General features: G+C 39.9%; 1 protein-coding gene across 1 annotated transcript in view; it reads left to right on the top strand.

Annotated features, from left to right (window-relative positions):
- galnt2 (UDP-N-acetyl-alpha-D-galactosamine:polypeptide N-acetylgalactosaminyltransferase 2) overlaps window positions 1-27282 on the top strand; it is a 61802-nt gene that overhangs the window by 20195 nt on the left and 14325 nt on the right. Inside the window, exons 2-7 of the mRNA XM_061745411.1 lie at window positions 15412-15499; window positions 21904-22057; window positions 25303-25401; window positions 25528-25595; window positions 25692-25757; window positions 25847-25968. Coding sequence (XP_061601395.1) covers window positions 15412-15499; window positions 21904-22057; window positions 25303-25401; window positions 25528-25595; window positions 25692-25757; window positions 25847-25968 — 597 coding nt within the window. The remainder of the gene's footprint in view (window positions 1-15411; window positions 15500-21903; window positions 22058-25302; window positions 25402-25527; window positions 25596-25691; window positions 25758-25846; window positions 25969-27282) is intronic.

Genomic DNA, 27282 nt, shown 5'->3' with positions numbered 1-27282 from the left:
TGAACTCCTTCAATTCAGATCCAATTCTTTTGGATGCATTAGGTGGTCTGGAACACTTAAAGCATACTGGGATTAATTTAGATAGTGCTTAATAAACTAATGTCATGGGCCTGGGCAGTGACTCATTTGACTATTACATGTCAATGGTTTTCATAATTGTGTGTCCTTCATTGTATTGTACACACCCTGGTTTGCGCAGTCTTTCCTGAATTTAGCAAGAGAAAACAGTTACGACAGCATCTACTTTCTTATTTACAGTTTTTTTCCCTCTGCTGTCTCTCTTGTCTCAGATACTTTGTTGCCAGTGTTGTTTGATTTCTCAGGATGGATGTTAATGCGCAGTCTGAACACGGTGTAAGACTGCAGCTTTCTGATTTAATCCATATCCCACAAACGTGTTTGAGCAAAAAAAGTCTCAGTCCCACAGTCTGACATATAAAGCCTGAGTCTGGCATCTGCGTATTTTAACTTGATTCATTTTGTTTCCTTAAAGGCTCTATTTCCCCCCCATTGGTTTCCTTAATCCTGCTCTTAGTCCATTCCTCCACATGAATGCTTTTAACTATTTTCCATTGTTTTCCTAGTAGATTAATCGATGGCACTGATAAAGAGCACCTTCACACAATGCAAAGTCATGGAGTAATTAAACAGCAGCCCCCCCACCCCACCCCCATCTTTGGTGTTGGTAGGATTTAATTTAAAGAAACAAGCTACTACGCCAAACTAAAATGAATATATCGACGGACTCTTTGGTGTAAACTGAAGATGACATTAACTCGTTTTGATTGGACTAATAGACCAAAAACCAAAGGCACCAAATTTACTATCACAGAAAGCAAAGGAGTAGAGAGGAATGTTTGACATTTTTGTCTGTACAATTCTTGAGCTATCAATCACTTTTAAGAGAGGTTGCTACAAACATATTGGGTATTAGAGAACGACACTTGCGTGGAACATTATCTGTCCAGAGCCGTTAAGCTGCAGCTGTGGAAAATCAATGTAGCAGACGGCTCAAATGCTTAAAACTTGATTTCTCCCCAGAGATTGATGTTCCACTGAGTGGATATTTTTTACCAGTGCTTGGTGCTTTGTAAAGATTAATAATTGCCAATGAAAGCAGAAAAGTGTCAGTTCCGATAAACACTCTTTAGTACAATAGATGGTGCATGTGGAGGCTTTGTGACTGATGTGGCTCAATAAATTGCTTCCGTGTGGCAGCTCAACAGACTCCAGTTACACAATTGTTTCAGAAGAATCTGATGTCTCACACCTCAGCTGTGTAAAAAAAAAAAGAAAAAAGAATGCAAACTCTTTACGATTTGTTAGACTTGTTGGAGATGGTGTGCGTGTGTGTGTCGGATGCAGATGGGGTTTTGGGAAAGAGGCCAGCGCAGTGAGCGCACACAGTTGTTCCATTGAGCTGTGCTGCAGTGCCAGAGTGTCTCTCTCTCTTTCCCACTCTCTCTCTCTCTCTCTGTCACACACACACACACACACACACACACACACACACACACACACACACACACCCTGGTGAGACTTGTCACAGTTTGCTCTGTGCAGTCTGAGGTCTCAACTGAGTGATTTGAAAGCCCTTCAGCGCTTCCCTGTGGATTTTACAAATAGCCTCTTATGCTCTTATGATGTTTTATTTTATTGTTCTCTCTGCCTTCTCTGACGCTCTCGTAGTTTATCATTTGTTTTTTTGTTCAACACAGAAGGATAAAGGTTAAGCCCCTAATTTTCAAGTTAAAAACGGCCTAATTGGCTGGTCCACCTGTTTGAAGCAAAGCAGTTACTTCCTGCAGCCATGAGTCTGCAGGAATGTGTGTGTGTGTGTGTGTGCGTGTCTCTTTCAGTGAGTCTGACACACTTCTGATACTTCTTTTTTTTCATAACTTCAGTCCTTATTAAACATCAGGGAGTCTGTATGGTGGTTTTTTTATTTTACCCTGCTGTAGTCCAGGGTGCACATTAAAGTTTCTCTCTGCCACAGTCCAGGGCGAGAATTTAAAGAAAACTTATGGTACTTAAGTTTGGGCTATATTTTGCTCTATTTATGATTGACTCAGAAGACAGAAACTGAGACAGATGGAGCCTTTTTCGTCCATATTCTGCATCGTTTACGCACATAATTTGGTCAGTTTCCGGGGCCCTTGCAGATCCATTGCTTGATGCAACAAACAGATCAATACCACCGGAAAGCGCGCCAGGGCAGTGTTGAACAGTATAGCTAACATGCGACCATCAAAATGAACAAACTAGAGAGGAAGAAGACAATCAGACCATCCCCGTCTACTGCGCTGCCTCTTTTTATGTCTTTACAGGACTGTCTCAGAAAATTTGAATATTGTGATAAAGTCCTTTTATTTTCTGTAATGCAATTTAAAAAAAAAAAAAAAAAAAAAAAAAAAAAAAAAAAATGTCATACATTCTGGATTCATTACAAATCAACTGAAATATTGCAAGCCTTTAATTATTTTAATATAGCTGATTATGGCTTACAGATTAAGATTCCCAGAATATTCTAATTTTTTTAGATAGGATATTTTAGTTTTCTTAAGCTGTAAGCCATGATCAGCAATATTCAAATAATAAAAGGCTTGCAATATTTCAGTTGATTTGTAATGAATCCAGAATGTATGACATTTTTGCATTACAGAAAATAAAGGACTTTATCACAATATTCTAATTTTCTGAGACAGTCCTGTAAGAGCGTGCATTATCTCCTCCACCAGCACCATGTTTGTTGAAACTTTATTCTTCTTCTGGTGTTTTTGGGGTGTTGCAAACAATTCCCGTGGTGCATTTCAGCCAACAACCAGTGTCTGAAACTGACATCAAAATGCGGAAGTGAACTCTGAATTCAGCAATGCCCACTTGTGGGTGTATTAACTTAACAACTAAGGCAACATGAAAGCTGCATGTGAGGGCAGTGACGTATGACAACTCTTGAAACGGTTGTGGCTATTTACCTACATAAGGGAGCGTAAATGGGCCTTTACTGTGAATAGCTGAGTCACTAAAAAATGTCCTGACTTCCAAAAGAGTTGAAAATTAAACATTTATTTCCTACTTTAGACAAGACAATACTTTTGTTTGCAGATTTTACAGTTTGATAATAAGCTTAGTTGGTCAATTTCAGGCTTCTGATGCTGAATCATTGGGTGTGGATGCAGGAAGGCTTTCGTCTGATGACTAAACCTTAAAGGTCATGATTATGGTTATGGTTTCTCAGTAGAAGAGTAAACCACACCACTCAGTCAGCAAGTTAAAGTCAAACCATGGGATGAGTATTTCTGTCTAAAAATCTCTCTCTACCAATTTCCCGTCTACCTACTTTCTAAAGGCTACTAGTGCCACAAAAAAAAAAAAAATATTTGAGCACTTATTTTCCTGAAAATGTTCCTTGTTTTCTGGATTTCAACTTGATAACTTGATCTTCATCATGGCTGTTAACTATTGTTCCTTAATGATGACTTGGTGGAACAACTGCCAGAACATTTCTACAGCCATCTCCTGCCGTACAAGCATCAGCTATTTAGACTTTCAGGGAGTTAAGCAGCTGCTTTAGAGGGTAATGATTGTTGAAACAATAATTGAGGAGCCTTGGTTATAAAAATTATCTTGTTGTTTCCACAAACTCCTGTTGATAAGTAGCACTAACACGATAATTAAAACCTCATTAAAGGGTATATTTGCACTCAAATCAGTCAAATATCAAACATGTTCATGGCTCTAATCCGTGAATTTTCAGATATTGAACTGTGCATAACGAAAACCAAAGCAACAATCTTAAAATATTAAAAATAATATTCAATATCGAATCTAATGTAAAAGCATGTTAAAATAATATTCAATATGTAATGTTATACCTTTGGCATATCAGTACTCGCTTAAATATTCATAGGAACCAAATGTGTGTTCAGACCTGGCACTAAAATGTGGACAAATAAACAAAGTTTGCTTGCAAATACCAAATACATTGTTATTTAAAAAAATCAAAGGCAGCAGCTGAGGGTAATGCAGTAACATGCAGAAGAAAACAAATAAGAAGAAGTTGGAAATAAGAGAAAGATCTGCCAAAAGAAATCTTTTAAAAAATCAATTGATTAATTCTTTTACTTTTTTCCCAAACTTTGTTCAACAAAACAATGCACAGCAGGGTGTATACAATTCAAAGAAAGATTAGCATCAAACACAATGACATTTTATTGTATTTAATGGCACACAAAATTCAATCATTGCAAGCCAGTGATGTTAATTTATTAGCTGGTCCGTCCCATGATGCCTTTGTGTTCAGACTATGAAGAGAATGTGGACAAAAGTGTCTGAGACCACCTTAAAATGTATCCTACCTAGGGGATCAGGTCTGAATCCATCTCAAGACATGTTCAGGCGTCAGTCTTGGTCACTTGTGACTGGATTTCCTGGGATGCATCTTAATGCCAGGTCAAACTGAGGATCTACATTTAGGTAAACAGACTAGCTAGTGGCTACACCGCTACATCTCTGGATCAGTTGTCAGTGTATCACTAAAAATATTCAGACATGTTGCTTCCATCGATATCTTGATATTTCAACCATCATGCCACACTTTTTCCATTTTCTCTTTTTAACTTGACAGTAGTAGAGGCCTGGATTTCAGTCCAGATGTCAGTGTTCATGTTGTTATGCATCAGAAGACCTGCTAATGAAGTGAAAAGAATTGCAATCTTTTCAGTATTGACAGAGGGAAAATATTTCATGGTCCACTTAAGCTTCTCATAAGTATTTATAAATCTGTCATTGCCTGAGGCTATGTGTTACGGAAGAGTATTAGGGCCAGGCAGGACAAAAATAAAAATATTTTAGAGGAGGAAGATTTTTTTTTCATTATGCACTTCGAGAAAAAAGTCTAAATGTCGGGGAAAAAAGTCAAAAAGTCGAGATTAATGTTGAAGTAGAATTTCGAGAAAAAAGTCGAAATGTCGAGAGAAAAAAGTCAAAATGTTGAGGAAAAAAGTCAAAATTTCGTGAATAAAGTTGAAATGTTGAGAAAAAAGGCGAAATTTTGACTTTATTCATGAAATTTCGACTTTTTTCTCGAAGTGCACAGTAAAAAAAATCTTCCACTCTCAAATTTTTTTTTCTCTTGCCTGGCCCTAATACTCTTCCGTAATGTGTACACCCTATTCTGTATTCATTCCAAAACACCATTAAAAAAAAAACAGTTTGAATGATCCCCATCCCCATATTATCTAGTCAGTCATGCTCACTGGGCTAAACAAGCTTTTACTGGAAACTAACATTTGTTTGAAGACTGTCCTTGTAGTAGCTCACAATCTTTACCTTTGTATGGATGTAGACTGTTGCAGAGCTATTAAATACAGCCTTTGGCTGCATTACGGCTGATACCAAGGACGACAAAGTCAGCAGTACTTGTTGTCCTGTCTTCATTTTATCGGTTATATCTTCTTTAGTCTGTGTGTTATCATTCATTTATGGCCACATAATATCAGAGAAGGATACGTAGTGATTATAATGACCAAGAAGACAAAATCATCATGCAAATCAGTGCAATCACATCATCATTTCCAAACGTTTACAGTCTTTATTTCACTTCAACAGCTGCATTTAGAAACTGAAGTGGGATCAAAACCTTTCAGTTTTCAAGGGTGGAATTTGCCAGAGTGGTGTGGATGGCAGGTGTAACTTGCTGGTGTGGATGTAGACTGATAGACAGTTTGAACACTGCTATTTTCAACGAAGACACAAATGAGTAGTAGGAACACGTCTATGCAGTAAAGCATGATGACGTCAATTAAAACTTTTCTGCCTTTTTGGAGAACTTAAGTCAGAGTATTGCAGTCTCTACTGGACACAGTTTTTAAATGTGACATTTTGCCGTTTCTTTGCTCTCAATTGGAGGTGGTACTGAATACCACAGTACCTTGATAAGATGGCAGGCTTAGCTTTTAAAATGTCAAATGCTTTTCTTCCTCACGAAAGGAAGAAAAGCATAAAAAGGAATAAAAAGTATTAGATGCAGGCTGATTAGTGCAAATGGCATGTGGAAAGGGAGTGGAGCTGCAGGGGGGATGGAAGCTGGATGAGGGACGTTAAAATGAAGTCAAGTTAGGAGACAGCGTAAGGTGTGCTCTTCTGTCACAGTTTTCCTCTAAATCAGCTGTCACAGAGGCCTTGAACTAGTTAATTTCAGCAGGTCGTAACTCCAAAACTGTACTGTTGCTGAGCTGGGTGATGAAACAAAATGAGAGCAAATGCCAGAGGCCTTCATCTGTATCTTCTTTCCCTTGTCTAACCTTGCTCTCCTGCTGTGTAATGACATCCCATTTATTGCCCACTTTTTTTTTAAGCCTTGTTTTCAGCAACAAGCTTCTTTCGCTTCTTTCATCTTTCATATGCTGAGCTGCTGCCAGAAGTCTGTGTTTGTGGGCTTGGAGTGTGTTTGTGAGGCCTGAGGACAGAGTTGTGATTAAAGAGGAAGAAAAAAAATGTGACTTGTTCCAGATTATGTCCTCTCCTGGATAAACAACTTTCAGCGTTAGCCAGAGAGGGTGGCGTTCCCCCAGGCAGTATCACTAAATCTGGGATGTGCTTGGAGCCTCGCACTGCGAATGCTCCCAGGTCCCCCGACTCTCGTGAAGACGCATTCACAAACCCAATTTTGTGTGCCTGCCCATGCGCTGGAGGATGGAGGGGTTGTGCAAGAAGTAGAGAAAGAAGTACAAGCCGGCAATCCAATGTAGCTTTTCCAACTTGTTGTTGCCTTAAAGCTAGTTTTATGACTGTTTATGATAATTACTCATTTTCCTCTACACATTTTGAGTTATACAGTGAATTAAAAACGTTTTAGTAATCCTCTATCAGTTGTTTCCGCACATTTATGCCCTCGTGGTTGACTTTGTGCATATGAAGGTAAGCGAGCAATATGCTTTGGTAGACTTTGCTTAAAGGGGACCTATTATGACATCTAATACCTATTTTAAACAGGCCTTGAATGTCTTAAAAACAAGCTTTTGATTTTTTTTGCTAAATAAATTAGAAATTCAGCCTCTGAGCCATGTCTTTAGCATCCCAGTCTCTAACCTCATTATCTATGCAGGATTCTGAGTGGGCGGGGCTATGATAATAAGGCACTGTGCTGATTGGCTGCATGAATGACGCGATACACCGCTACGAAAAAATGTCAGAAGCTCCGGCCGGTGGAGCTAGTTGTGGGCGTGGTTTCACGCATTGCTCCCATCGTTGCGTAACGACAGGAGCAGAATCTGAACGGCTCGTAGAAGCCACATCACACTGGATGGATCATCCGGGCGGCTGTACAGACCCTGCAGAATTTGGTTGCTTTCCTCCTTCTCTGAGTTGGCAGGCTGAGGGGAGACCACTTTATATATTTTAAAGGAGCATGAGGCTCCTTTTAAGAAATGAGACTCTCTAGCGCCACCCTTCACCACGACGGCCGTTGGGGGTACTGCAGCCAACAGCGAAGCCGGCACGGGAGAACGGGGAGAACGCACATGCAGCGTCATGTGACGTCACATCTGCAGGACAGCGCAGGAAATTCGGACTCCGAATTGCAGCACATTTTGCAGCACACAGCCTGTTCAAGGCAACGGAGAGATACACTAGAGGGCTCATTCTTTTTGGTTTGGAACGCTTCATCTGACATTATTACTAGAAAACTTAAAATGTATACAAATTCTTTTCATAAATCCTGCCTCCATCCTGCCTCATGCTCCTTTAAAGCAAGCAAGAGAAACGTGTTTTCATAAAAGGTCCCCTTTAAAGTAGCAGTTGTGATTTAGACAGTCATGTGAGGTACCGGTACCTGTTTGAGTTTTGTGTTCTCTCATTCCCTGTGATGGGAGATGGCTGATGACCTCTGTGACTTCAGAGAGAAAATCATTCCTGAGATAATTTTGATCCTGATGTGACTTGGCAGGCCGGTTAGCTTCCTCTCAGTTAGAGATGGGACTGTTGTTCTGTGTATTCTTTCCTTCTCTCTTTTCACTCCTCGGGGAAGCTTGAGTTAAGTTGAGCCTGCATTCCCAGGGCTGGTCTGGAGTCTGGACCCTGCTTCTTGCTTAAAGGCACTACAGCAGGACAGATGCTGGGAGTCACAGGGACTCTGACCTCAGTCATTCAGCTGAAGGACATTTCTAATCAGAAACAGCACCGCTGATGCACATCTGTCTGCTGGGGAACAGCCTGCAGCAGAGGGATTACGGGAAAATACCTCTTTGATGATATTAACAAATTTAATGGTAAAGAGCACTCCAAAAATGACACATTAAGACAGCATAAAGGCGCAAAGTGGGTGTTAATGGGATGATGACATTTCAAGTAAAAACATTGCTGCTTCAGTAGGTGGTAAAGGGAATGTCTGTGAAATTAAAGGGGGATATTTCACTGTTTACAACCCTTTACTGATGATGCACTGAGTCATTTTAAACAAAAAAAATATATATATATTTTGCAATCCTAAAACAAATAATAAAAAAAGAATATTAGAAATAGAGATCTTCTGATTATATATATTTTTTTCTTAATTTTAGATGTTGCTTCTGATACCTGTGCTCTGGGTCTCAGCCGGTACTGTAGCGATCCGATATCAGCCTTGCTCTGGACCCCATTTGTATTTACCACAGACCGGCTCCAGAGCGTCACTTCTCTGGGATGGGAGGCCTTCATTTATTCCACTTTCAAATGTTCCATGAAAATCCAACATTATTAATGGCTGACAGCAGCTTGTCTTTCAAGACATTTTGGCTGTTATCACTTTGCCTTTTTGGCTTCATTTGGGGGTATTTCTGAGTTTTTGAAAAGGAAAACTCCGTGGTTTGCTGCTGAGATCTCCTTTGACTGAGTGAAGTGCTTGCATCCTTTCACCTGATTCCTTCTTAAAGTCTCAATAAAATTGCTTGTTGCATTTAGCAACATTCGTGCCACATTTTTTTAAACCGAATCCTTGTATAATGACCGTTTAACATAAAATAACACCATATTGCCAACATAATGCTAAATAGCCAGCTCAGGTCCGCAATTCACATCTCCATTTGCTGACTCGAAACAGAAATAACTTTCTGTGCTAGTTTTTAGAGCAAAGAAGACAAATCGTGGTGTTTTTACAAAGATTAGGTGGTATCAGTCGGTGCATGGACATAAATACTCAGATCCCAATACCCCTATTTTTGACAGGCGATTATATCCAATGCTGGTAACAGAATTGGAGCAGCTTTAGCTAGAAATGACTGCATCTGATGTCACGGTATGCATCCCCCCCCCCAATCAGTGTTTCATCACCTCCTATGCCTGCTGCTGCAGACAGCTGGTTTCCTGCCCTTATCTGTTGTCTGTTGGTGATACTGTGATAGATTAAATTTCCAGGGAAAATCCCATCATTGGCACAACTTGTCATATCAGAGACATGGTTTCATTTGGAGTCTCACTGGGAAATGAAATCCTGGTTTGGTTTCGTTGTCAAAATGGAACTTGTGACTTAGAATAATGTATTTTGTAGAGATTTGGAGATGTTTGGACATAGCTGCCATGTATGGATATGTCTCCCACCTAGATGTGCTGTAGTTTGTGTGTGGAGGTGTTGGTGGACTTGACTTTTATCTGCAATAATCTATCAGTGGATGTACCGGTAATCAGATTACTGTGGATTATCCTGACTATTAAAGGCTTGGATAAGATTAGATAATACACACTTGCAGACATGCAGTGATCATACAAGCTGACAAATCCTCACATACATAAATATAAGATGACACTTGTTAATATGCACACGCACTTACACACACTTGGTCTGTTCGTCATCAGAAAAGCAACGGTGTCAACTCGGTCACTTTGAAAAATGTTTAGAGTAAAAATCATGAGCTTTTAATACATTTTTTTTAAATATAAGAGATTGGGAGTCAGTTCTGAGTGTCTGCGACTGTTAAAATGACTGACTTCGGGTGCTGTAACAGCACGCTCTCTAGTCTAGACATTGTGAAAATGTCGCTAGTTTCCTGTCGGGTATCGTTTTCTCCATTTGGTCTTCCGTTGCCAAAGCACGACTCAGAAAGTCCTTAAACTCGCACACATCTTTTTAACACACACACACGCATTCCTTATTGCTTTGCGTGTAGTGAGATTGTTATTTCTGCCGTACATGAACCAAAAACCAAGCAGAGAGGTAAAAACACACCATAGGGACACCACAAGAGTTGTTAGCTGCCTCACGCCAGAAATACAAGCCAACCACCGCAAAAGGAAAATCCTGAAAAGGCAGTTGAAGCAAAAGACAAAGCAACAACACAAAGCCAAGGGGAACTAAATCTTGTACATACTTGAAACTGCCCTCTAAATTAGAGCCCAACTGCTGGATGAAGTATCGGCCAGATATATTGGTGCTGGCACATGTTTTCAAGTAAATGACAGGTTTAACAGAACATAATGGCAGAGTACAGTCACAGCTGAGCGGACAGTGTTTCATACTGTATCTTCACTTTAAGTCTCTTAATCCGCGTATAAAATATGTTCTTTGATAATCAATTAATTCAACTAATCTATAATTTGGTATGGTGATCTTGTTGGCAGGAGGCTGGGCTCCTGGTTTGATTCAAAGCTGAGTTCTCTTTAGCAAACCTTTAAGAACGTTGCCAAGGAGCAAGGAGCTTGGGTTTCACTCTCATAAAACCTCACTCATACTCTTGAATGATATAGTGTTAAAATCCCTTCACAAAGCTGGAACTTATCATTTGAGGGGAACAAAAATGACCACAGGTCTCTTTTCAGCACTGTAGCCAGGCTGACTGTTCTGTCTATACATTTTCATGAAGGTTTCTGTTCAAATGAAAAAAACAAAATGTATCTCAGACAGTGCAAGTTCTGCTCTACAAGTTTGACTGCCCTTACACGGGGTGTAAGTCCATTCTTAACTCGATATTTTCCAAACCACTTATCTAATCTCAAGGCATTTGCGAGTATGTGTGACTTTCCCCTCGCCTTCTAAATAGTTCAGTGTGCAGCTTTACTGATAAATTATGTTAGGATTCCAACATGGTCGTAAAAAAGCTCACACGAACACAACTAAGAACACCTCACTGTTTTGCAGGAACAACCACTTCACTCTCAGATTCCCTACCAGCTTGATGCCTTTTGGGTTTTGTTCAAAACCAGCCATGTCGGCCGGTTCTGTGTTGAATATATAGCAGCCGTTTATATCTATCTGTTCCTACTACAATATTGCTGTTTTAAAAATAAATTCCTGCTAACAAGATTAGCACCGAGACTGCATTGCTGATGTTTCCCGTTGCCTTGCCAACGAAGGGGAGAGGGATGCATGTCACCGTTTGTTGAACCACACATATGCCAATACACATTTATTGCAAGTCAAAAACTTCAAAGTTCCAATTCACAGATAAACATCACAGACGCAGTAAGGGACAATCTTGACTGTGGCCGACGCTTTCTTAAAAGTTTGTTTTCAGTGCCCAAAAGTTTGCTTTTGGACAATAGACTGAGCGCAGGAAAACAGCATTTTCTAAATAACCCAGGGATGTGTGAACTAACTTAATGAATGTAATGTAAAGGAATGCAATGGAGTAGAATAGAATAGTTCTTTATTGGAGGAATACAAATCGTGCCACTGACCCGTCATCAAGCAGAGCTTTAGAAAGAGCGGTTGAACTTGACTCTGTTCCCGGTCCATTCATGAAACAGGCACGGGTCATAAATGAGGTGATTTAGAACTCCTGCTTCTGCAGTAAAATGAATGCAGCATGATGTCAAGGTCTGGGTGGACATAAAAATAGGCTGAATTTAGGATTGGAGCTCTGGCTGTCACTTCGGTGCTGTCAGCATTTCTGAACGTCTCCTTTAAAGACACTTTTTAGACCCCGGCAGACTCAGGAAAAGGGTGAGGATTGGGTTCCATCAGAGGTTTAGAATTGGTCTCTTCACAAACCAAGATGATGTTAGTGACAGAAAAAAGAATGTTTATCTTTTTTTCTGTGTGTTTCCTGGAAATCGGCTTTACATGAAAGTAAAAAGGGGAAAAAATGAATACAGTTTCTCAACGCGGCTTTTTTGTGTAATGAAACGTGAGATTGGTGTGCGTATGTGTGAGCATCACTTCAATCAGTCATGTTTTATTCACAGAGGCGAGGTAGATGGGTGCTGCTGAGGCCATTTTCACTATGAGCCATTCATGTGATGCACATAGGGGGAATAGCTTTTCAACATCTGCTCCCCACATACCATTTTAAACCATGATTCAACCAGTAATCAGTCATATTTACAGCAACCATTTGCAGCGTTGTTAGTCTGAAATGGTCCTTTTTAAAGCAATGAATTGTTTTGATCTTCCCTGAACATTTCCTGCCTTGCTGTTTCTTGTGAAGGACTGGAATCAGAAGTACAGAAGTAACCACAGGGCATCTGGAGTATTATATTTACTATCCCACTGCTCCCTGTTGCTCCCTGTTTTCTTGATGTATATATTTACCTACAACCTGCTTCCACTGTGTATGAATGCTGTGCTTTTTTTCCATCACGCCCATTTACTTCACAGTTACCCATCAGGGGGAATTAGGGGTTTAACATCTCGCTTAAGGACTCTTTGATATGCAGACTACAGATGCTGGCGATCAAACGACTGACCCTCAGATAAAGGCAATCTCATGAGCCACAGTCGCTCCATTCCATCAGACTCCTAGACCTTAGTCAAACGTGGCACTGTGATTGATGGCACATGGCTGATGCTTTGGCTAGAGCTGTTAAGTGTTTCACACTCAACTTCTCAAACGCAGGTGTAGGTGATACCAGCTAAAATGCAGGCAGGAGTAGCATTCATGCCCTGTTTTTTTTCTTTTATTGAGATTTTACGCTTACTACTCGTCGTAGCGGTTCTCCATAACATTAGCTTTTTCAGTTTTAGGGGTCCTGGTGATGTTGCTGCTGGTTTACAGTCACTTCTGTCATGACTCACTGACACCAGACATGTGCTTTTCCTCCTCACACAAGTCAACACGTGAGGATGCCCGCTCATCATGCTTGCTCACTGAGATGATTTGATTTACAGTAAACCTACTGCACATGGACACACTGTTGTACAGTTATGACCAGGGTGCGATTTGCCGGTGGGGATGGTGGGGATTTCGTCCCCCTCTGGTTTACACGTCCTACCCTCTGCTGAATTATTTTGATCCTCGGTGGGGACAAAATGTATCCCCCCCACCCAAAGTATTTTCACCATTACATCGTAATTATTAACAAGTAATAACAACCAAAATACACAGAGTCCGTGTTCATTCTGCTTGTGCTGTGATTTTGGTACCGGGAGCGAGTCAGAGCCACAGAAAGCAGTTTTATTTTGAAAACCATCCGGATTTTCTTGCATTCCAAAAGTCCGACTTCCGGCCCGCCAAAATAAAAGAAAAAATGTGACAGAAGATGAAACCAGATCTGACATTGCTGATCGGATGGTGGACAGCATCATCTCCCCGGCTGAGGAGAGCTCCCATGTTTTCTGTTAAATTGATATCGAGAAAGAATTAAAAAAATATTAATTTTGTTTATTTATTTTTCATTTGGCACATTTAAAAACAATATTAGGAGAAAATATTCCTGCAAATGCAGCGATTCAGTTCACGTCCAAAATAGACCTGCCGCCTACATTATGTAGCTTAAGTGTAAGGTTTACACAAGAAACAAGTTTTCATATAGCCTATACTGTTGGGTGGTAATTTTTCTTTATAAAAATTTTTCTCAAAATTATCGCAGCCTGGTTATGACTCACTTAAATGTACCAGAAGTATTTTCATTTAAGCGATTTTTGGATGAGCATCCAATAGAACTTTGGCCTGACTCAAAAGTCGGTTGATAAAATCAGATTTATCTCATCACGACTGTCTTGACGAAGCTGCCTCTCGGAGCCATGTGCCTCATCCATGGAGCATCTCTGTGCAACTTCTAAGATCAACTTTATACATTTGCATCAGCGCTCACGATCCTGCACGTGGGCGCTGATGCTTATGATGCAGGTCACAGGAGACGGAGTTCCCACATCGGTGTTTGGCAGGAAACGGCTTCTATGTTGCAGTGAGCTCTGAGCAGCGAGGCATCAAGGCGCACGTGGGTTTACCGCTTTTCAATGTTTAACACTCCAAACCAGAGAAGATACATGGAGGTTTATGAGGCAACAGGGTCTGTTTATAGTTGTAATCTCAATCATAATGAGCCTTTGCTACAAATTTTGAGACATGAAACTATTTAGTTTGAAGTTGACTGTAATATATCAATAAGGTATTTCCATAAAAGGTCCTGACAATGCAAAAGTCTAAAGCTATTATGAGGTATTATTTTACCTGACAAGGTGCTCTCTTTTCTTTCAGAAACTGTCAAACTCTATTTCAGCAGGTAATAAACCTGCCAGTACTGGTTTTCATCCAATAGTCAGGATTTACTGCCAACAAGCACTCATCTCTCCTCCAGCAAATTAGAACATTTGACAGAGAGTGAAATGAACAACAGTCACACAAAACAAAAAACAGGCATTTTGTTACTTGATATAGAAATGTGTGACATAAAAGCATTTTTTAAAAAAGACCAATGTTGAGGAAATGCTTATTTTTAAAGGCGCTTGTCTCAAGTGTAGAGCTGCTCTGATAAACGCTGTGCTTGTGACAGCTCATTGTCTTAAAGCAGTAAATCAAATTGATCAATAAGACCTCTCTGAGAGGCTGAAGGTGAAGCCCAGCTACAGAACCAGAATAGAAAGAGTTGAACAATAGTTTTATCGAGCTGAGGGCGGCAAGCCTGGCAGGGACTGTTGGATGAGAATTGCTCGGCCTCCACGGTTATTGATCTGGAGGATTTAATTGTAACATTTGGACACCAGAATGACTTGTTTGGAAATCTATCTATTTGTATAAATGGGCATGATATGACTCTTTTTCTCAGTAAAACTTAAATGAATTAATGTAATTTTTGTGAGATGATGTAGCCTGGTCCACATGAATAAAGGGAATCAAGCTAGATCTGAAGTATCAGTGAGTGAAGTTATTATTTTTTTTTTTTTAATTTTTTTTTATTATTAGTTTGCTGGATGTTCTTCTGGATTAGATGATTCCTTCTAGTTGCAAAATTATTTTTCTTAAACTTTGATCTCATCAGATTCTTATCCTGTCTCACAGTATCAGCTTTCGGAGGCCACGATCTCTTTCCTACCTTCTTCAAAACATGTTCAGAATTAAATAAAATATCTATAATCTTTTTTCAGGACCATTAAAAGTAGTTAAATGTGTCTGATCTTCTCCATCTTGTACTTTTCACAAAGTTGTCATCTGATTTGTTTTTGTCATATAGATTTGAATGCATCTGAGGAATGTTAAATTGTATTTCTGTTGCTTTCAGGATGAGTGGGGATCCAGTGATTTGTCCAATAAAGGCCGATCTCAGAATTCTGATGACAAGCTCCACAGCCTGGAGACTCTGCCACCAGGTAGGAAAATGTTTGAATCACCACAAGTCCTGTCTTAATCGTTACATGATCACTTGATTTAAGGGTCTTCTCTGTTCACCATGTAAAAGCAGCCTAATGAAACTCAATAATCAACTTTTGCATGTCTCTTTCAACGGCTGTTCCATCTCTCCTGCCTCCTCCTACTAGAATGTGACGGCTTTTGAAATCAGCCAGTCATACTTTGAAAACACATGTAAACACTTTTTGGGTTTACAAGAATAGATCCTGATAACTAAAGACATGTTTTGTTGGCCAGAAACAAAGTTGTCATTCAAAGGTAGATATGAGAATCAAAACCTACCTCCCCCTCAGCACCAGCTCATGAAGCAGAGGAACTCTGCGCCTCTCAAACATAAAAGTGCTCAGCTCCGGTGGCTGTTGAAAGTGCACATAGCGTCACTACAGATAAGATGTAAGACATTTACATTAAGACGCAACAGTGGAGAGACAGAATAGCAGATTGTATGTGCTTTGTGGTTGGAGAGATGCTGGTCTGGAGCTGATGAGAGAGAGTCGATAAAGGATCAGTTCCATGAGCAGAATCAATACTGGTATGGGTTTTAATATAATTCAATGGTAGTAACACTATGATTTAAAACTAACAGTAGCATAAAATAAATAGAGGATATAGCAATACTAATAATTGTGATGTGAATTTTTTCCATTAAAACTGTCAACTAAAATGTCATAACCATGACAACCGTAACTACAACCTCTTGCAATTTCATGCAAAGTTTATTTATAATTTTACACAATGTCCTTTGAACTGCCACAAAAATGTATTTTTACTTTTTTATGTGGATCAGAACACTTTCAGGACTTTTTCTGATCTGTGGATCGGCTCTAAACTCTCGAAAGCCGCAGCCCACCCCACTCCACACGAACCTCCTCAGGGGCATTTCACACATTTTGGAGTGAACTAGTTCATATTCATAGAACTTTCTGATATGAATATGAGGTATGGGGTCATTTACTTTTTTCAGTTTTTCTTTAATATCAAGATTTTAAGCTTTTCTACATCATAAGAACCCCCCTTTACTATCCATTATCCATGCAGCCCACGGCCATCACTATAGCCAAAAGATAATGAATTACAGTGTATTACTAAAGAGTCAGAGGATTTAATTTTGAAAAGTTGTGGGGGGAAAAAAAAACAATCTCTCATAATGGGAAACGCCAAAATCTCTGAGTTTTGATTCTGATGCTTCAGCAACATCGGTCGGTCACTGGCAGATTTCCCCAAACTAACTGGACGTTGAAACTTGATCCGATAGAGCTGGATGCCAGTGTGACAGAAGTTTGGGCTTACTGGGTTCAGCTGTGACGTTAGTTGTTGCGCTGTTTTGAATTTCCTTCAGCACTAGTCATGCTAGAGAAATGAAATGTTTACAATCTGCTCTTCAAAGCATTTCAATGAACCTGAAATCCTTTACTGCGTTTGCCCATGAAAAGCCAAATGATCAGGAATACCTTCTGTCAGTAGGCAGTTTTATAATCAGAATCTGAATCAGAGTTCAGGTGTGATTGGACTAAAGGGAAAGAAGAACTATATTCCAGCTGCTGAACATCTGCATGACAGACACTGCACTTAGTATTCACACTGTATGCATTCATTTCCCAGATGTTTCTCCCACAACCGAAGTCATTTTCCTAACTCAAGGAAGAAAACAGCTCTGTTAAGAAAGAACAATGGAGGACACACTTTCTTCTTGACATGAAGAAGCTGGGCCTTACCTGAGGAACCACTTCAAAATGGGGCATCACATGTGTATATATACTCATCACATGGAAGTGATGAACCTTAGAAACAATCTACTGATTCTTCCTCTGTACCAGTGTGGTACGCTTATACTTTCTGATAATACAAAAAAACGAATTCCTCTTGATGGAAATGGGCTGAGTGTGACCCATCACACAAGTACACCTAAGGATGAGTAGAAGAGAGACAGACAGGGGGAAAGTATCAAGAATAAGAAGAAGGAATAAGGAGGGAGATTGGAACTGTAGAAGATTATCGAGAAAATAAAAAACAAGATAAAGGCTAGAACAACATCTGAAGATGGACATCAAAGAAAAGTGCTCTGCTTTTGTGTTTTGCCTCTCAAACGGCTGCAAAAAGAAACTAGTAAGTGACACTTAAGTTAAAAAAAATCCTTAAATGCTCAGTGGGAAACACTGGTAGCATACAAATGAACTAACCTTGTTTCAGTAAAAATTTTAATGCCTATTGGGTTTCTTTAATTGCTTTACGCTTTTTGAAAGTGCTTTATCTTTCTTCAAAACAAGTTGATTGCATGCTTTGTGTTGCAAACTAAAAAACACAAACACATGTATTCCATTTAAAAAAAAAAAAAAGATAATTAATGCTTTAACGATGTAGAGATGCAGTGTCGCTCTCTGACGGTGTCCACACCAGAGTGTTTTTATCTGAGCTGCTTTGTTCGGTGTTGTAGCCGCCAGTTCTGTCCGGCGTGCTCGTGTAATGTGCATCTCTGCTGTTGCTGTGCATTATTAAACGGGGGACATCAACATTTTACCGCACTGAATAAATCACATCCTTGAGATAAAAATACACACTATATTCAAACCTGCTGGACAGATGCTGATCACAGTTTTAGGCCCAAGGCCCAAAGGGATATTTTTTGTTTGTTTATTAAACATAATTCTCATACTTTGAGAAGCTGACAGGAAATACATGGGTTCTTGCTATAGTCGTTTAAATCATTATTTAAATTGCCGTTATTACTTAATTAACTGAATTTAATCATTTGACTTGCGTTGAAGAAAACATTGCATCGTTAAGTAGATTCTCTGTTGGCAAAATATAGCTGCAAAGATACGGCTGCTAAGTTGTGTGATCTTGAGGTTTCCTTTTTTCTTGTTTCTTACTTGCATTCAGAAATGATTATTTTTATCCCACAGCATCTTAAAATCTGTATGAGTTTCATGAAAAACACAGTGGCTGTGAAGTATGCAACGAATGCTCTAAAATTCACAGTGAAGTCCACAGATCTGGCGCGCTTCCAAGCGGCGTATTTCATCTTTATAGCCTGGAAACCAGACAAAATCTGACTGGTTCTGTTTCCTTTTTCTCCGGCCAAAAGTGTGAGCTCTCTTCCGCTCAAGCAGACTCCCACAGTGCCCTGTCCAATCACAAGCATTTATCTGATTTGGGGCAGGTTGTAAACGTAAATGAACAGCGTAGCGGGCCCCTTGCGAGCAGCCAAGACACCTGCCTTTTATACCAAAGCATCTTTTGAATCCTCCATTGTGTTGGTGTTTATGATCCATTGTGTCAGACTTGTGGGAATCTGTTCTCCTGGCAGTTTTGGCCGGTAAGAACGGAACAAAACAAGATGCCGTCTTGACACGTCTTTCTGGCGCTCCAGGCCACCGAGTTTAGTTATGAAACAACAATCGCCAGGGCAAAAAAATAGAGAAAAATTGAAACGCATTATGAGGCATCTGGTGTTTGCATCTTCTAAGCTGATGATGGGTAGTGTCATCATCGTTTGGTTGCGTGACAGCACTCGGAGAGACTGAGAAAATGTTGCAAAAAACCCAGCAGCCTGTTAGAAAAAGTGGATTTGAAATGCTGTTAAAACAGCTGCAGTAGCAACACACCGTACCTTTTTCACCAGCAACACCACCCACACTAAGATGGCAAATCACCTGGATAAATTAGATGTGTGTTTCTGCTAAAAGGGCTTCGGAGGACTGCAACCAATGTCAGTCTAAAGCTTGAGTTATGGTCCTGCGTCAAAACGACGCCGTGCCTACGGCGTGTGATACGCGTCGACGCAGACCACACGCCGTCACTGACGCCGTCACTGACGCCGTCACTGACGCCGTCACTGACGCTGTCACTGACGTGCACCTCCCGAAAATTTGTAACTACACGTCGAGACCACACGCAGACGGAGAGGGCTGTGATTGGTTCGCTTGGTAGCAACGCATTTCTGGTTTCTGTTTGAAGCAGTCGTGAACTTTCAGTGCTCTTTTCTTCGTGTATGTGATTGTTTTTTGCACAATAGTTGTCCTTATCTCTTTGATTCACTGTGACCGGAAGAAGTCGGATAAACCACTCAGAAAGGATTGCGAATTAGTGGTCACGGGGGGTATTGCACTGCGGAGAAATGGAGTCATGGAGAAGTCCTAAGGGTTCACGTGTGCTCTGCGTTGGTTTGACGCAGAACCATAATTCAGGCTTGACAGAAAGAAGGTGCTGAGTTGCTTTTTGGTTCATCACAAATCAAACAAGATCATTGAAAGATGAACCACCACAAAGACTGAAAATGATCCAAATAAATTACATAATGCTAATTACTTGCTTTCCATCACCACAGATATCAGCAATGACATCGTCTCCGTCACGTAGAGCAATCTCTCGAGTTTTGTTATATGATCACAAGCAGATAATTGCAAGCTTTTGTAGTTGGATGCTGCCAGGGAGGACACACACACACACACACACACACACACACACACACACACACACACACACACACACTCTCTCTCTCTCTCTCACATACTGGTTCACTTTCCCCTCGTCCGGCTGTGTTCTTCTTTCCTTCATGCACAAACTTAGCTGTGCTGAGAGGTGCTGTAATAATCTCTCAGTGCCATATGCTTAACACAGCTCATTAGCATAGCAGCTGCACTCATCTAATGAGTTGCATTATTATTCCTGGGCGCCTGTGTCTCGGCAGTCAGCGATAAACTGTGAAATTAAACATGACAACTTTCTCAGTTTAGTTCGCTGTGATCTCGGTAATCTGGGAGGACTCCACCTGAAAATAGTGTGTGACGGTTTAATGATGTGTTGTTTTTTCCCAAACACGTCGTACTAATTACTTAAATCCCATTTTTCAAAGTGATATTTTAGACTGCAGCAAATTTGCTAAATGTGGAAATGTATGTGGTTTTGTTTTTGTGTTTTCTGACTCACTGCGGCGCATAATAAATGTTTTTTGTGTTCTCCGGCTTCGCCAAAGTAGACTCGCCCCGTCTCCTGAATTCTGCTCAGCATATTCTTGCACACAGGCAGCATACATTTTCTGTCAGCTTTCCCGACTGCCGTGTTGCTGTCTTGTCAAGCAGCCGCTTGAAGGGGCAAGCTTTCATTCCCGTCACTCTTGAAGGATTCTTGCATCAGTGGGGCTTGCTGCCTGCACTCCACACATGTATAATCCCAGTTATCCCTGAGACACACTCTCAGCCTTTTGTGACCATCTTTGGTGGCAGCTTTTATTTTTTGGAATATGTTGTGTTTACTTGAGACTTGTTTTTGTTCACTAGAAAATTGCTTTGAGAAAATGTTTCCTCAGAAAATCCTGACTTATAGCGTTTGCCATATCTACATGCAAGTTTTTAAAACATTCTAGTTTTTCTTCATCCTGTTTGATCTCTGTTTTGACAACACAGAAGCTGTTGCACTCTATTTTTACACAGAAAAACACACAACATATCTTCTATGGACTTTTATGGGGATTTTTTTCCCCAGTCCACAAACTTTGCCCTGGTGCTTAATCAGGACGGGGGATTGTATCGAATGAATGTTTTGATGCAGTCCGTTGGTTTCCTTAGTGAAGCAGTGATTATTATTGTTATTTTATTGGCTTTGTATCAGTGGGACTGATTTGGAGTTGAACCGTATTGCTGAATGGCCTTGAGATTACATTTTTCATGATTCTGCGTTTTATATAAATACATTTATTCATTCATACATTTATATTTATTATTCCTTCAGTTAAAATTGTTGAAATTTCATGAACTAGTAGACTATAGTATTCTGCAAATTATGTTTAAAGCTCGTAAAAAAACTTTACCAATCAACATTCAGAAAATATTTGAAAAAAGAGAAAGCAAGTATAACTTAAAAGGAACAGAGATTTTTAAAAAACCAAGATGCAGGACAAAATTGATGGAACGTTGCGTTTCTGTGAAAGGAATCAGTTTATGGAACAATCTGAATAAAGAAAACAAAGAATCCAAATCAAACATTACATTCAAAAGTACAATTAAAGCCTGTATGTTAAGTAAATATAATGAAATATGTTAGTTGAGTTTGATTGACATACCCATAGGCGGCGGTAATTTAATTTAATTTTATTTTAGTTTTTTTATTCACTTATCTGTTGTTTTTTATTATTAGTATTTTTAATTTATGTTATTTGTGAAGTTATTTCTTGGAAAAAGGGGCTGATCAGATAAGATTCTTCTTCTTTCTGCTCCCTTTTCATTCACAATTTAAGAACATTTGTATTTGTATTGAATTATTTTATTTTTTTTGAATGAAATAAAAAATTAAATGAAAAATTAAATGAAATTTGAATTGAATTTTACTGGACCATTTGTTGACGTGTGTGTGTTTGTGTGTGTAGGTAAGGTGCGCTGGCAGGATTACGACCAGGATCTGTACGTCGGAGCAACGGTAGTCCGGCCAGGTCAGGACCCCTACGCCAGGAACAAGTTCAACCAGGTGGAGAGCGACAAACTCCGAATGGACAGAGCCGTACCCGATACAAGACATGATCAGTACGTGACTGTTTTTTAAAAATTTTCTTTAAACTGATTTTGAACATCATTATAACAGCAATCATAATGTTGCCCCTCTTAATTCCTTCTGCATGTGTGATTGTGTTTGCACATGCTGTCATTCGTCACCTGTCAATTTGACTAATTGGTAGCAGACTGGATACGATCTCCCGGGAACTCCCTCTATTGTTGTCTATCAGATGAAACCAGGAAATAGCTTCTGATCACACTCGCTGTACTCTTTGTCCTCCAAACAATAAACGCCCCCTGTAGTGATGGCTGATTGCCTTGTTTGTTTAATGAACAAGGGGACAAAAATAAGTTGTAACGTAATATCTGCTGAGGAAATGATGTCTTCACAAAGCTGAATGTCATGCTTGTTGCATGTGGATTGTAAACCTCAGAGTAGATGTAAGTGTACGTGTGTAAAACCCTCATGACGGTTTGAGTTTACTACATGGCTCTGCTCCTGATCGTTGCCAGCTTTCTTTGATCAAGAAAAACTTTTAATAATGTTTAAGATGCATTTCTGTTTTTGTTTTTCAAGTGGGGCCCATTTTCCCGTATGTTAGGATGCCTGATGTAGCATATTTGATACGCACCTTTCTGAGACCTCTGCACCCACCCCAGAATCAAAATAATTATAGATTGATAGATAGATAAAAATATATACATTTATGCAATTAAAAAAACAAACAATAGAATTCATAGAAAAATATTCTTTAAAAAATAGCCAATGTATTCATAGAGATACAAAAAACAATCTTAATTAGAAAACTGTTGAAGAGAGGATTGGGAGTATTTTTAATTTCAACATGTGTTAAGGAGTTAAAGATGAACACTTTTAAAGGTTAGTAACCACCTGTCAACCAGGCAGTTGTTCATTTTCTTTGACTAAAGTTGATGGTGTTTTCTTTCAGAGCAAGACTTCTCCTAGTACAAGACTTAGTTTACATGTGTAATGCATATCTTATATCTTAGCTGTCCCGTAGAAATGTTGTTAATAACAGCCTGTTAATAACAAGTGCTCAGTCCCATCATGGTTGCTGGTTACACTACTGCATGGATTCCAAATACTTTTTCTTCTGCAGTAATTGTGAAAAATAGAATTCAGGTTTAAAACTACTGCAACTTACCATGGAAGCTTTCACATAAGGAACATGGTTTAAACGTCCCACTTGTAAATATAACATCCTCAAACTCTTATTGTCCTTTGGATGTATCCACACAGCTATGACTTTGTTTTATAGAACTTCTCATTTTGTATTAAAGCAGCAATAATCATGATTTCAAAATCATGAAAAATTGCTTGGGAAAAAAGGAAAGCTTCTGCATGAGATGCGTGAACCTGATCCGGGTGAACCCGATCTGGGTGTGTCTTATTTATAAAGTAGTAATAGCTTTACTTTGGTTCACCTGTATTGTTGATCCAGACATCGTGTTTTTTGCCAGTGTCTTATGTTATCTTGAGAAATGGAGAAACTTTGGAAACTATTCACATTTGAAATGAAGGACATATTTAAAGTAACTTCTTCCTTTTTATTTATTTATTTATTTATTCATTTTAAGCATTTAATAGCTCTAGCATTTATGAGCCCCTCATTTGAAATTTCACATCCTCCTCCTCCTCGCACTGTAATCTCATTTCAGATATTGATACGCTCCTGTGTTTCAGCAGGAACGTTGAGGGCGGTTAATTTCAACTGTATAATTCATCGTAAAAAAGATTTTAATGTTTTTGAACAAGCACATTGGGCTGCGTGGATAAATTAACCTGAGACACAAAAAAAATAAAACTGCTGCCATCATTGTTGTCTTAATAGCATGCCATTAAACTCGGTCGGTTGTTTTATGCCAGCAGCATCTGTCAGGATTCAAAGGCCGTTACCGTAAAGCAATCACTGGCCTTCGCTCATATATTGACTTAACTTTGACAGTCGGATCTATCGGCCCTGAAAACGTGGTATGGAAGTATCTCCTACTGCCTCTGACTCATGTCATTTGTACAGTATTGTGTTGATTACAGTGTTGATTGCTTGCAATATACAATCAAAATAACTTTTAGGCTTGCGATAGGTTGTAATGAAAGAGCTTTTTCTTTTTTGGTTCAGTTTTCTTGGCACGAGTACTTTTAAGTAATTGAAGACATGAGTTCGAGACATGCGTGCATGGTTTTGAGATTTTTTTTTTTGTGTTCAGCACTTCAGCCAACTGTGTTGTTTTTAAAGTGGTTTGTAAATAAAGCTGAGCTGAGAGTTGATCTGGTCGCAGCATCTCTGAAATTTCCGGTCTTGTGGTGTGTGGCTGGTGCGCCCTGGTCAGTGTCCTCCAAAAGTGATGCAAGGAACAGTAACTAGTAACCAGTGATGCTAAAGGCTAACTTTCTGGTATTGTGAGTGAAGGCTGACCGGTACTTTTAAGAACAACATCTACCAAAAGGTTTTGGTAGACCATGGCCGTCCCATCACTGCAACAGCGGGCCCTAATGGAAGTGATTTCTTTCAGCAGGATTACAGGGTCTGCAGTGTGACAACATTTGCTCAGTGATGTGTTAAGAAATACTCCACAGGTCTCAAACCATCTGTCCTGGAAAAAAACGAGTCCGGCCGCAGAGGCTGAAATTCAGAATTAAAAGGACTCAAAGGATATGCTGCTACATCTCATCAAGCCCACTCTTGAATGAGTTAGATTTGTTTTGACAGAACAAGGAGGTCATTTGTTTTCATTTAGTTACTCATCAGCGTGAATATCAACTATCCTTATTTTTTACAGATTGACTATATTGTTACGACCTTCACACGTGTCCTTCCCCCCTTCTGGTGTTACTGATGTTCCTTAGTTATAATTTGGAGCAGGATTTATCTCATTTAAATGTGTGTGAGCTCACACACACACACACACACACACACACACGCGCACACGCGATTGCTCGGGATTTTGCTCCATCATTGTCAATCCCAGCTTCAGCAGAGCGTTGCCTTGCAATTCTGTCTCTGTGTGTTTGTGCGTCACCTTCGTGTGTGTGTGTGCGTGTGTGTGTGTGGGTGTGTGTGTGTGCGCACCTCATTGTCGGTGTGTGCAGAATCTCACTTATTGTTGTCAAGGATTCGAAATCTTTTAGGGACCGGTTCCAGCTCACAGCTTGGCTTGCACTTGCAGCATCATGCTTGTGGGTGAACAGGCTTGTCATTTCATATCTCTCCGTTTAGTTTTTTCTAATTTGTGGCATTTCTGCTTGTTTGTAGCTGCAGACATAAACAGTGGAAGTCAGACCTGCCAGCCTCCAGCGTTGTCATCACCTTTCATAATGAAGCTCGGTCCGCCCTGCTGCGGACTGTGGTCAGGTAGGTGAAAGGCTGCTGTCATTTTCTTTCTTTTTACTTCATTTCATTTCTTTCATTTTTTTTTATCTGCAAAATTATTCATACTTCATCAGCATTACATACATGTTCCCCTTTCCCTCTGTTTAGTGTCTTGAAGAAAAGCCCCACTCATTTGGTGAAAGAGATCATTCTGGTTGACGACTACAGCGATAACCGTAAGTGTTGCTGTGTGTGTGAACGCACTAAACAAACCAGCAGATCCATGTCAGCGGATAAGTGCAAGTCAAATGTGCTTGCGTGTTTTATTCTAGCGGAGGACGGGGCGCTTTTGGGGAAGATTGAGAAAGTGCGCGTGCTCAGGAACGACCGCAGAGAAGGTAGCAAGAAGAAATTTACAGATACAAGGATTGGAATGATTTTCCGTGAACGTGTTGGATGAAACCGGTTTTGTTTGTAACTTCCCCAGGACTGATGCGGTCGCGGGTCCGTGGAGCAGACGCCGCCACAGCGCCGGTCCTTACCTTCCTGGACTCTCACTGTGAATGTAATGACCACTGGCTGGAGCCGCTGCTGGAGCGAGTGGCTGAGGTATGCGACTATGCGCACACACCGCGGCAGAGCGCAGACATGCTATTAATACCAGTTCATGATCACATTTATGTGCAAATTCCATAACCGGTAGCTGAAAGTAACAGAACCCTTTTATTTCCATCACATCTCCAACACCGCCGACAACTATCCACTTCTGCTCTGCTTTAATGGGACTAGCTTTTACCTTTGGGCACTTTTAAAGGTGTTGTATCAAGCAAATCCGCTCCAGCGCAGCAGAGTCTGCATGACCTGAATGTCATCATCAGTAATCCTCATCAGATACCGACGCTCTAATCGATTTCTTCTGCCCGCTCAAACCTTCAGTCTGATTTTCACTGCACACACGTGTGTTGACTGTTTCCGTTGATTCCCTTCTATAAGAAACACCATGAAGGTCCGTTTAAACTGCAGTGGCACATAAAGCTAACTAAAGACCCCTCATGTCCGTGCTCTGTTATAGTGTTCATGGGGGATTGGGGGGAGCGTGTTGCAGTAGATCACGCTCTGCAGAAAGAGTTATGCTTCCCCTGTGCAATATCAAGCAAGCGTTATTTGTTGTGCAGGGATACAACTAAATGTCAGGAACAGAGCCGTCTGCAGAAAGCAGCGCACTTAGCCATTACCCTCTGACATTTACGTCATGCACACCTTATCGGAGACTCACATACACAAATGTCTCCTGGTCAGTGTATGCGTGTGATTCTGTAAGAGCACTTTCCCTCTGATACTCGAGGGTGAGTTCTGATGAGGATATATTTACATTCACGTCATGGATCTGCAACTGACAACAATATTACCCGGTCATTTTTAATTCGGCAACTTGTTGGTTTTACATTTAAAAAAATGTAATATCTAAAACTAATAGGGACCTAAAATACAAACTAAAAATATAATTCAATAATATAAATTGATTATGAAGTGTTTTATTTTCATATAAAAACGGCACTATATTATTCTGACTTCTTAATGATGTGAAATACAAGGATCACATGACATCACTTGAATTTGAGTTTTCACAAAGGTTTGGAATCTGTTAGTATTAAATAAAACGTATATTTTCACTGCACCAAGTCCTTGTTTCTTCTTTGTGTCAGGTTTTCTTTTTTCTGTATTTTGTTTATTGAAGCAGAATATTCTAAACTATTAGACGTGAACAGCAGTCAGGCAAAATTATTACGTTCATCTTAAATGGGCTTCTGTCTGGAAAAGAGAGAGGTCTTTAAATATTTATCCGATTCGACTGAAAATAGTCTGATTCTGCTTTTGATCCCCACAACGTGATGTTTTGTTTTTCTCAACTTTAAAAAAGAA

This window comes from Cololabis saira, chromosome 2 (assembly GCF_033807715.1).
Source record: "Cololabis saira isolate AMF1-May2022 chromosome 2, fColSai1.1, whole genome shotgun sequence".
NCBI classification, from domain to species: Eukaryota; Metazoa; Chordata; class Actinopteri; order Beloniformes; family Belonidae; genus Cololabis; species Cololabis saira.
This window is presented reverse-complemented; position numbering and strand designations above follow the sequence as displayed.